Consider the following 11,246-nt stretch of genomic DNA (forward strand, 5'->3'; position numbering starts at 1 on the left):
CCCAGAGTTCTGTGATGCTCTCTTTCCTCTCCCCTCACTCCTCCTTTGCTTTGCAGCTCACAAGCACCCCTTCCCTCTTGTGGGAGGCAAGGCTTGCCAAAGGCTTGGGTAATGGGGTCAGGGAACCTGCCTCATCCAAAAAAATGTCCCACCAGACACTGGGCAGGGACATGTGAGAGTGAGGGGCCTGAAGCTATGGCAGTGACACAGACCCTCAGCACCACAGAGAACACACAGGTGTGGGTCTGGACCTTGCTGCTTTCCCTGATTAGTACAGCATTGTGAAATTCAGACCTCAGAGCTGCATGCTTCAGACAAAACCCCTTCTCTGGGCTCCAAACCACAGAAACCAAGCAAAAAGCTGGTACACAAAGCACAGACAGGGACACACAATCAGCTCCCTGGAGCCCCAGTGTAAAGCCAGCCACCACGTGCAAGGCACAGAGGATGAAGATATCTCTGCCCTTGGTCTCTCACACATCCAGGGCACACAGCCCATGGTCTCTCTGTAGCTGGAGGCAGTGTCAAGGCCATGACAGCAACAACTTGCTCTGGAAAAAGAGCATGGAAAAACCCGAAGCTAAACAGAGCTGAGTTTTTTATTAGTAAAGGACATCTGTTCTGCTTCAGTCCTTTGGGAATCCAGCTTCATCACACAGTAATTCTGTCTTGGAGGAGTCTTTAAAGGCCTTGTGCCAGCCAAGTGCAGGGAGACCTCAGCAGATGGGTATGAGGGGCATGACCAGGTCAGCTTGAAGTGTCCTGGGCTGCTGCCCCAAGGTAATCCTGTATGCTTCTGGCAAGAGGTTCACTGTGAGGGAACATCGCCTGCTCCAGACATGAAACCAGGTACAAAGGGAGGGGCCTGAAAGAGAAGGGAACATGGCAGCAGCAAGAACTGCAGCATTCCTTTGCCATGCCCTAAGACATTTGTTCTGCATGTCCCCCTGCTCTACCTGCAGCCTCTGCCCTCCCCATTTGGCTCCATGTCAGCTCTTCTGTGCCCTAGGGAGTCACAGCAGACCCACAGCCTGTGGCCCCTCAGAGCAACCATCAGGGAAAGCTCCTCAGACACCCAAACTGCCCTCACAGCCTGACAGACAGTTTGTACTGCAGGACATGAGATTTCACCCATCCCTCTGCACACCTTCCCTGCCCTTGCTGCTGCCCATCCACTCCAGGGGAGCCCTGGGAGAACTTCTGCCACTGAGCAGCCGCCTCCTGCTTTCGGTTCAGCTTCCACAAGGCTTGCACCAGGTAGGAGGCAGCAGCTGGGTCACCTGCAAGACAGGAAGAAGGATCAGCCCTTAGCAGAGGAAGAGCAGGTCTTCAGCACTGCTGGGTTGCAGGGTATTACCAAAGAAGCTCAGAGGCCAGACGAGGGCAATGAGTGTAGGAAGAGTGGTATAATGGGGAAGAGGCCATCCTGGCTGTGTCACAGGCTCTAATTAACCCCGGAGCTGGCAGCCAAGGCAGATAGCATCAGCCCTGCGACACAGCCTGCCACACCTCTCTTTGGACACAGACTGGGCTTTTCCTTGCAGGCATGTCTGCACCCAAAGGGAGGCAGCCACAGGCAGGACTGGGACCAGCAGGTCTGACAGATCCTGGTGAAGCTCACACCTTTTCAGCATGTCAGAGCACTGAGCAGGAGACAGCAGCCCTGTGAGCAGCACTAGCCATGCCTTGGCTGAGCTCAAGACATGAATGCTCCCTTTGCAGGCCTCTGTACTGCCAGGGATGAACGTGCTGCTTTGTTAGGTGAAGCACAACTCCACTCCTCTGTTCTGGGAAAGCAGACCTGTCTGGGAGAAATTGGCTGTACCACGCTGGGAGTGAGGCAGGAAATTTCCAAGCTAGTCAGGGTTCTGATATACTACTCTGACGATAGTTTTGGTCTGTTTCTCCATGGCAGTGAGCTGACCAGATTGCACAGAAGTATCTCTAGTATTTAACATTGCTAGTGGCCCTACTGTTGTCCTTGACACCTGAATAAATGTGGTATGAAGCACAAGAAGCTCCTGCTGAAGACAGCAAAGCAGCCAAGAGCAAATTTGTGGAAATCCCTTGTGTTCCTCACCAAAATGAGCCTTACCTGGTGAGATCTGCAAACAGTGCTGGAAATCCAACAGGGCTTCTTTGTGCCTCCCCAGCTCCAGGAACTGTGCACCTCGCCCAATAAGAGAGAGCAACCTGATCTTCTGGAGCACCTCCACTTCTGCCTGGAGGTTCTCTGTCACAGGAAGACACAAACACCTGAAGACAGCATCCCTCAGACGTTCTCTCCATTGTCCGCAGGAGGCTGAGCTAGGTTAGCAGTCAGGACAGGCCAAGCATTTACTTGGGCTGCTCATCTTCCAGCTTCAGAGACAGATGGCAAAGCTCAGCCTCTCTGCCAGCCTGGAAGAGGTCGGGAGGCAGCAGAAGGGAAGAGTGAAGGATGTCAAGAGCCTAGAATGTTACATAGCTATGGTGAAAGTGATCTCAGCAGCAGCCTGGCCTTTGGCTGTCCCTCTCCACCACTGAAATATCTTTTTCCCCAAAGACTGGATTGGAGAAGCTTTCCAGTTCACAGCCCATTTAACTGCTACCTAGACAATGAAGAAGGAGGCAGAGCCAATGCTCAACTTCGCTCCAAAAAAACCAGCTCTTCTATTCAGAGGCTTCAGCATGGCCTAGAGCTTTGCATCCTGGGACAACTACCTCTTGCCAGAGTGATGCTGGGCCCACTCAGCTTGACCCTCTACCTGCTGCTGCCAAGCACACAGATCCTTACACAGCCAAGGCCCCACATAGGTCCCACCTGTGTGGTGTCCTACCTGTCCATTTGATGCCAGACCCGTGAAGCTGGACACGCAGGAGATCACTGAGGCACCTGTGGGTGAGAGGCCAGAAAAGCTTTGGAGCCAATCCCGGGCCTTTAGCAGAGCAGGAGTCAAGTTGTCCGGGCAGCCCCAGAGCCATGCTGTGTTCTGCCCTAGCCCCACCAACCACTGCTGCCTGCTCGTGAGGCCCCTTCTCCCAGCAAGGCTTTATCACCTGCTGAACTGTGTTACAGCTTCCTTGCTCTCGCCTAGCTTGGCCCATGCCCAGCCCTGGTGCAGGTATCCAGCTGCTCTCCAGGCAAGACAGCACAGGCTCTCCTTCTTCTGGGACAGGAGTCTACTCGCCAGTCCTGCCCCTGGCAATGGGCACTCTGGCTGCTCCAGCCTCTCCTCCACTCGTAACACCCGTGGAACGAGGTCAGTCGTCTGGCTGATGACCTCCTCACACACAGTTATGGCATCCTGGAGCCTCCCAGCCTGCTCCAAGGCAGACGCTGCTTCCAGGAACACCTCTGGGATCCTGGGCAGAACTGAGCTACCATCTAGAGGGACCTGGAGAGCAAAGGTGACATCAGTGCTGCAGAACTGCAGATTTCTCAGCCAGGCAGGATGCTTCTGTGCATACTGGGAACGTGGAGCTGCTGCCCAGCAAAGCTCAAGCCCTCTCCCACAGTAAGCCTGGTGAAGCAGGCAGATGGGAAACACTCACAGCTCAGCAGAATCGAGACATCAAATCCCTACTCTGGAAGTGAAGGACGTCCAAAATCAGACTGACAGCTGCTCCCCACAAGAAGGGGGAAGCTGTCTCTCCAAACAGCAGTGGTGAGTGCTCTCTGGTGTGAATCCAAAGGCAGACATGCCACAGGTCGGGGGTACTAGCCCCCACCTCATTTCCTTCACATCAGCCCCTGCCTCATTTCCTTCACATCTCAGACTAGACACTGAAGCCTGGAGTCCAGGGCTGATGTCCAGGGCCCAGCCTTTGGGACTGGGTTTGGATCCCTCCAACCCTCATCCTCCAAGTCACCAAGGGAGCTCTTTATCAGGAAACCTACCTGCTGCTGCAGCCCCTCCTGAAGGAGAGATAGAAAATCCAGGTAATGTTCCACTGCATCAGCCACCCTGTAATAGGAACAGGACATGATGGAAACAGAAGTGCCGTCAGCCAGGTGAAACCTGGGTTGCCAGCCCAGTCTCCCCCCCTGCACCACATTTGCCCTGTTCACAATCTCCGTGCTTTGAGCAGACCTGCAACAGTAGCACTGAACTGGACCACTTCCAGGAGCACAAGGAAAACTGCAGAGCCCAAACAGGCAGCATGCTGCAAGCAGACCAGAGGCACTGTTACCTCCCATCCTGGAGACACCTCTGTGCCAGAAGGTACTTCACTTCAGAGGGGTGGTGACGGCGAAGGAGAGAAGTGAGTACTGGTGTGTGGACAAGCATCTCTGTTTGCATTAGGAAATAGGGACTAGAGGAAGCAGCTGCTGAAGGGTTTTTTCCCAGAGCCTGTGAAACAGGAACAGAAAATATTATCAACATTACACAGGTCAAATCTCAGGCAGCTTCAATCTTTTGTCACTTCTGATATCTGGAGATGCACCCAGGCGAGCAGAAGTGCTGCATTTCACAAGTACAGCTACATTATTCTCGCAGCTGCTTCCAGCAGGAGCCATCAGGATCACACAGGGGCAGGCAGACTTCTGATCTCCACGTGGCACCAGGAGATTTGCAAGATCACCCAGATCACCGCAGGTTTTTAGTTCAAAGTGCTTTGAGCTGCCTGGAGCACCATATCCCAAGCAGCCACAGACGTAGTTAGACCATTTATAAGAAGAGAGTTCCCTCTCCTCTCTGTATGTATCTGACAGTTTTCAAACAGCTGAAGAGATAATTCAGAATCTACTGCTGTGACCTACTCTCACAGGCAGGTTCACACAACTAATGCACACTGCCCCACACTGCCAAAACCTGCCCTTAAAGACCTCTTTACTCTTACACACTTTACTAAGACATTGATACTTTCCAACCTGAGAGTATAACCTCCCACGCCACCACAAACATGAACTAGGACCCAAGGTCTTGCCACATCCAAACGTGGTGCTGAGCAGGAATTTTAGATCTTGATGGACTCCTTCCAGCCCACTTGCTGAAGGCAGCACCATGCTACTTTGGGGACCCCCTTCCAAGGTCAAACAACCCCCCAGAAGGAAGAAGCCTGCAAGCTCTGTGCAGGCTCTGCTGGGCAAAACTCATGCCAGAACTACAGGAACTAGACAAACCTCGTAGAGCAGAGTCAGGGCCTGCACCTCCACATCGGTCTCTCCCAGTTCATGGTACACAGCTGCCACATGGGACAGGGCAGGAAGGCACTGGAAATCTACCTGGAGCGCCCGTTTCAGGTGCTGAAGGGCTGTCTGAGGCTTGCCCTAGGTGGATGGGAAGACATGCATGTTGAAAGGGCATCTTGCTGATGTCTTTACCATTTGGTGGGATCCAGATTCTCACTCCGATTCCCCAAGAGATCCCCACTAAGCAGGGCACCACTTCAGCCAAAGGCAGCCCTCCTTAGGTCAGTTTTTGAGCTTCTCTCTCTCTGCAGCAACACTTTACAATCAGTCAAAATCTTTGCTTGGATTTTGCAGCCCAAGGAGGCTGAGGCCACAAGGGCAATTTCTGCTCAAGGCCTTCCCTCCCTGCAGAGGCCTTGGACCACACAGAGGCCTTGTGGGCATCAGCCTGAGCCTCCCCACCCCACAGCTGCCTTTCCCCTCTCTGCTGTCATTACCATTCGCTGGGCGCAGCAGCCAAGGCAGGTGTAGATCTGGGCCAGGACCTTCTTGGAGCAGAATCCTCCTGCAGCTTCCTCAAGCAGGGAAAGTGCGGTGGGGAAGTTCCCAGCCTCCAGCTCCTGCAGCCCTAGAACAGACCCAACATCTAGGCTCTGTGGCTCACCTTCCTGGCCCACCTGGTCCCAAACAATCGTGGTACTCTTTTATTCCCAGTGCCATAGGGACTGGCCTGATCCCCTCCAAACCCAGCGATGCACAGCAGGATAGTGCCAAGCTTCCATCTTTGCTTTAATGGTTTTGCAAGAGAACAAGTTACTCAATGGAATTGTCCAGCAGAAATAACAGCAGCTTCTAAGCCCAAGATGCCTCCTTTGGCCCAGAACAAGGACAGGGGTATGTGCTGGACAACTCACCTCCACATTCATCCACAATGACAGCAGTGCAGACAGGGAAGCACGCACAGAACCTCAGAATTTTTCCAGCACATCTTAGTCATTTCCCAGCAGGATGCTTTGGAATATCAACTAACTGATATTTATCACAAGTGGTTATTTGCTTTTCTTTCAGTCTTCTTTTCAGCCTTCCCTCTGAGGCTGCTGTCACATAGCAGCACCACACTCACATCTGCCACCTCCCTGCTGGAAGTGCTGGTGCTTCCCTTGAGTATTTTGGCTCCAGCTCTGTTGGCCAGAGCTCCTGCTCTACCTCCTGGCAGGAAGGCCCTGTATGAGCCCAAGCACCGCAAGACGGCACTGGCTGTCCCCAAAGCTGCTGGGATTGTCAAACAGTAAAGGAGAGAAAACAGGCAGGATGGAACACAGCAGCCAAAGGAGATCCATTGCCTGCTGTGACACCAGGCTACAAAGTGTCACAACAGCTTTGTGTGGCTCTTGTAGCATCATAATCCCAGGGAAACAATGGAAACAATGTGCTTGCAACAAGGCAGGTTCCGGAAGACAGACAGAAGAAAGGAAAATCTTTATAAATCCCCTGCCAGCCTTCTGCTTTAAGGTCACTGCAGGGCCCAGACGCCTCCCCTAAAGTCACAGACAGGCAGAGAAGCCCTGTGATAGTGCAGAGACAGGATGAGGTGGGGAAAAGCATGGAAGGATTTGAATATGAAATGTAAAGGCTGACACTCAGAGGCTCAGCCCAGACCCGCTTCCAAAAGAATAGCCGAAAAAACCTCAAAGGCCAGTTTTCCTGGGAAGAGAACCCAGGGTAAGAGCAGGGAAAGTGGTCCTGGGACAGAGCAGCAGAAGACTGTGCTGGCATGAGTACCTGTCCCCCACAAACCTTGCAGGAAGGCTGCTGCAGTGCAGAGGATCTCCTTCAACTCCTTGGCGCTTTGCACAAGGGGCAAGGAGGCCCCTTCAGGAGGGACCCGCCACACCTTGATCACAGAGAGGAGTTTGTTCTGCCCCTCACTGCAGTGAGCTCTTCCCTGGTCCTGTGAAGGCACAGAGGAGAGAGAACAGAGAATGCTGAAGGGAAGCAGGAAACACCAGTCCAAGGGCATAGAGAAGCATGTCCCACCAAACCACTCAGCACTGCTCCCTGCAGTGGGAGCAGACTGGGGAGCAATGTCCTACCATCTATTCACTTCAGCTACAACCCCCTTACTGCAGGGATTCCTGCCTGGCCTGGGGCAGCACCTCCCCAGCCCAGAGTGGGGGACACCTCCAGGGCCTCCTGGCAAGCAACAGATGCTTGCTGGAGTTCATTCAGAAAGATGGGACCCATCAGCAGGGAAGAGTTCTGCATCCCACTCCTGTTCCCTACAGAGTCTGCAATTGCATCTGCAGCCCTCTTCCAGCCTGCCCAAGTCTCCTCTCTGACACACAGAGGTCCAGGGCCCACACAGGCAGAATATTCTGGAATCCATTAACAGTCTCAGGGCCATTAGGCTATGCTGGGATGCCAGAGGGAGGATTAGTCATGCTGACTAGGCAGCACTGATGGGTTCAGCTGTCCAAGTTCCATAACAACATTTTGCAGAGTGCGTTTTAAGACAAATAGGGTATTTATGCCAGCTCTTCTGGGATCTGCCCGTGCCCAGTTACCTCAGCAGTGCTCAGGAGCTGGAATAGGCCTGCAACACTTCCCAGCCGGCTGGCTGCCAGCCACCAGGCTGCTTGCAGGGCCCCGAGGCGCTGCAGAGGTGCCTGCAGCTCCTCCACAGTTACCTCCTGCAGCACCTTTTGCCACAGCTCCTCCGTGCCAAGATCCTGTCCGCAGACCCCACAAGCCTCCAGAACTGAAAAAAGAGTAAGACAAGCAAAAAGACCTAGAGCTGTGAGACAATGCATTGGTGCCCTGTAACAGACATCCAGGATGCAAGAGGGAGAGAAAGCCTCAAGAAAGCACAGGCTCATCGTAGCAATGGAAAGAATGGAGTTGCAGGGCTGGCCTGGCCTCAGCAGAATGGAAAACAAACTCTAAAAGGGTGGAGCTGACAGCGGCACACTTAGGAGGCAACACACAGCACAACTCAGAACTAGACTCCAGCTCTGCTGAGCCCTCTTGAAGTCATCTGCCCTTAGGTAAGCACGTGCCAACACTGCAGATCCACCTCTGAACTGAGTGAGTTTTCTTTGAAGCCAGCACACCATAATTAAAGAAAAGTATGAAAATAATAATCAAGAAAACTAAAGAAAATACTAATTTTCTACTATCACTAAAACTTTGCTAGAGATTTGGCACCTTATACATCAAAAACGTTTGTTTCCCTTGAAACCTCCAGCCCATACCTGCAGGCAGCAGCAGGCAGGCAGCTGCACATTGTTCCTGGCCACATGTCACTCCACCTGCAGCCTTTATAGACAGAGCCAGGATGTCTGCTCACAGTTCCCCCCATCTCCAGCCTTTCCAAGCACAGTCAGGTGTGCCTGCTCAGTTTCCAGGTGGAGCCAGGCATGTCTGCTTACAGTTTCCCCCATCTCTGGCCTTCCCTAGCAGAGCCAGGAGTGTCTGCTCACAGTTCCTACACTTCCAGCCAGTCACCAAGTATCTCCAGAGCACAGAGAACGCTCTCCTGACCCCGAAAACTCCCATACAAAGAACCACATCCTTACCCCTGAGGAGCCCCTGGCGTATTCCCTCTGCTTCTCCTTTGATGGCAGAGTCAGATGCTCCCACAGTGAAAAGCAGGGAGTTGTAGAGGACAGTGAGTTCCAGAGGCAGGGCAGGGAGGGCAGCTGGCAGCCCTGTGGGCACAGCCAACACAAGAAAATTAGCTGGCTAACAGTAAACAGCTGTCCATGCTCAGGTGGCAACACCTGGCTTGGCAACAAGAGAAGTGGCTTGGCAAGAAGTTTTTAGTGATTGTGGTGTGATTTAGCCATTTGGGGACTGCAGTGCCCAGACATGCAGCATGGATCAGCACTCCACGTGTCAACACTACTTTAGACATCCATTCCCCAGCTATCCAAATGCTGCAGTCCTCCAGGAGTTAGGCCTTTCAGCTCTCCCAGGAAAGCACCTCAGCCTACTCTCTTGCACATCCACCCTTTCACACACTGTGTCTCTCATGATAAGGATATAATGGAATCACAGAATGGGTAAGGCTGGAAGGGACTGGAGTGGCTCATCTAGTCCAACCTCCCTGCTCAAGTAGGGCCACCTTAGAGCACATGACATAGGATTGCATCCAGATGGTGTTTGAGTATCTCCAGTGAGGACACTCCACAACTTCTCTGGGAAATTTGTTCCAATATGCAGTCATCAGGGTAAAGTTATTCTTCATATTCAGGTGGAACTTCCTGTGCATCAGTTTCTGCCCATTGCCTCGTGTCCCAGTGCTGGGCACCACTGAGCAGAGCCTGGCCCATCCTCTGACACCTCCCTGCAGACACTGACAGACATTAATGAGGTTCTCTCTCAGTCAGCTCTGCACCAGACTGAACATGCCCAGATTGCTCAGGCTTTCCTTGTAAGAAAGATGTTCCAGTCCCCTAATTATCCTTATTTCCCTCTGCTGGACCCTCTCCAGGAGCACCATGTCTCTCTTGCACTGAGGAGCTGAGAAAACTGCAAATAAGGCTGCCTCACACTGGGCTTTCTCTGCACCACACCTGTGTCAGGAAGCCTCTTCCCTGACTTCTCATGGAAAAGGCTGCCTCACTTTTATTTTACAGAAACCCCACAGCTCTGCCCAGCAAGTTAAGGTGGAGTCTGGGACTGGACAGTAACCATTTTGCTGGCTCAGATCAGCATATAGGGCAACAAGGATCATTTCATCCTGGCTTGTTTCCAGCACTACAATACTGGACCTGCAACCAGAGGAGCAATATTCATAAACTAAAACACAAGAAGCTCCATCTCAACTTGAGGAAGATCTTCTTTATGCTGAGGGTGCAAAGCACTGCAACTGTTGCCATGGGATGTCCTGGGCTCTCCTCTCTGGAGACATTTAAACCCCCCCTGGACGTGTTTCTGTGTCACCTGCTCCAGGTGGCCCTGCCTTGGCAGAGGGGTTGGACTGGGTGATCTGATCTTCAGACGTCCCTTTCAACCCTGATGATTCTGTGATTATCTCCTTTGCAGGCCCCGTTCAGCACTGGGCAGCGGGAACCGTTTCACCCTGTCCCCCTCACGCGTTTGTTTCCAGCACCAGGATATCGGAGCTGCATCCCGGTAAACAGAGGTGTCAGGAGCCGGTGCTTCCACGCCCACACGCGTCAGGCCCGGGACAGCAGCGGGAGGTGAAGGCGGGGCGCGCCGGCCGCCACTCACCGCGGATGCTCAGCAGCAGTTCCCGGAACTCATCTCGCTGCTGCCGCCGTGCCTGCCGCGCCTCTCCGCCGCACCGCGCCGCCTGCAAGGGACGCGCTTACCGCCGGCCCGGCTGGGGAGCGGCACCGGCGGCAGCCCCGCCGCTTGGGGGAGGGGGTGAGGGGAAGGAGGAGGACGTGCCGCACCGTCCATCGCCCGACCAGCGCCCGGCTGTGAGCGGCCCAGGCCCGCAGGCAGCCCCGCTCCAGCTCCGGCTCCGGCCCCGGCTCCGTCCCGCGCGGCCGCTTCATGGCCGCCGCCACCGCCCGCGCCGCTTTCCCGCGCTGGCCGGCGATTGGCGGGGACGGCCGTCACCACGGCAACGGGGAAGCACGCTGGGAAGGGGGCGGCCGAGGAGGGACAAACCTCGGCGCAAGGCGAACCCCCCAAGTCATGGAATCGGCTACGGAATACCCCGAGCTGGAAGAGACCCATCCAACCCCCGGCTCTATGCTGTACCCCGCAGGAACCGCACCACGTGCACAGCCCAAGCGTTTCTTGAACTTCGGCACGCTTATAGCTGTGACCCCTACCCTGGGGAGCCTATTCCAGTGCCCGACCACTCTCTTGGAGAAGACCCTTTTCCTAACCTGCAAAGTTCTGGACCCCAATTCAACCTAAACCTTCCCTGACACAGGCTCAGGCCATTCCCTCGGTCCTGTTGCTGGTTTCTGCAGAGAAGAGATCAGTGCCTAACCCTCCATTCCACCTCAGGAGAAAATTGTAAATGAGGGTTACCATGAAGGAGACCCCAGATGGGTTGGGGAGAAGGACAGAAGGAGACAACACAGCTCTCCTTGACTCTCACCATTTTATTTGCAGATATAATTTTTTCATAGCTGCCCAGAGCCCCATG

At 53.9% G+C, this 11,246-nt stretch overlaps 1 protein-coding gene across 1 annotated transcript; it reads right to left on the reverse strand.

Annotated features, from left to right (window-relative positions):
* Positions 1-600: 600 nt before the first annotated feature.
* On the reverse strand, positions 601-10,830 carry FANCG (FA complementation group G). The gene is made up of 14 exons (XM_063422349.1): positions 10,537-10,830; positions 10,352-10,433; positions 8,692-8,823; positions 7,681-7,874; positions 6,914-7,067; positions 5,614-5,744; positions 5,108-5,254; positions 4,174-4,334; positions 3,881-3,947; positions 3,040-3,377; positions 2,820-2,875; positions 2,096-2,233; positions 1,148-1,280; positions 601-865 (listed from the first exon to the last, which is right to left on the reverse strand). The coding sequence occupies exons 1-14, from the start codon at positions 10,639-10,641 to the stop codon at positions 748-750; spliced, it is 1,956 nt and encodes a 651-aa protein (XP_063278419.1). The 5' UTR covers positions 10,642-10,830; the 3' UTR covers positions 601-747.
* Between the last annotated feature and the right edge of the window lie 416 nt (positions 10,831-11,246).

This window comes from Prinia subflava, chromosome Z (assembly GCF_021018805.1).
Source record: "Prinia subflava isolate CZ2003 ecotype Zambia chromosome Z, Cam_Psub_1.2, whole genome shotgun sequence".
NCBI classification, from domain to species: domain Eukaryota; kingdom Metazoa; phylum Chordata; class Aves; order Passeriformes; family Cisticolidae; genus Prinia; species Prinia subflava.

Bases quoted from the DNA above. Each gene is read 5' to 3' on its own strand.
- FANCG (XM_063422349.1), bottom strand. From the start codon at position 10,641: ATGAAGCGGCCGCGCGGGACGGAGCCGGGGCCGGAGCCGGAGCTGGAG. The intron at 8,824-10,351 runs GTGAGTGGCGGC...CTGTGCCCACAG, and splicing joins ACTGCTGCTGAGCATCCGCG to GGCTGCCAGCTGCCCTCCCT. The intron at 3,948-4,173 runs GTAACAGTGCCT...TTCCTATTACAG, and splicing joins AGGTGTCTCCAGGATGGGAG to GGTGGCTGATGCAGTGGAAC.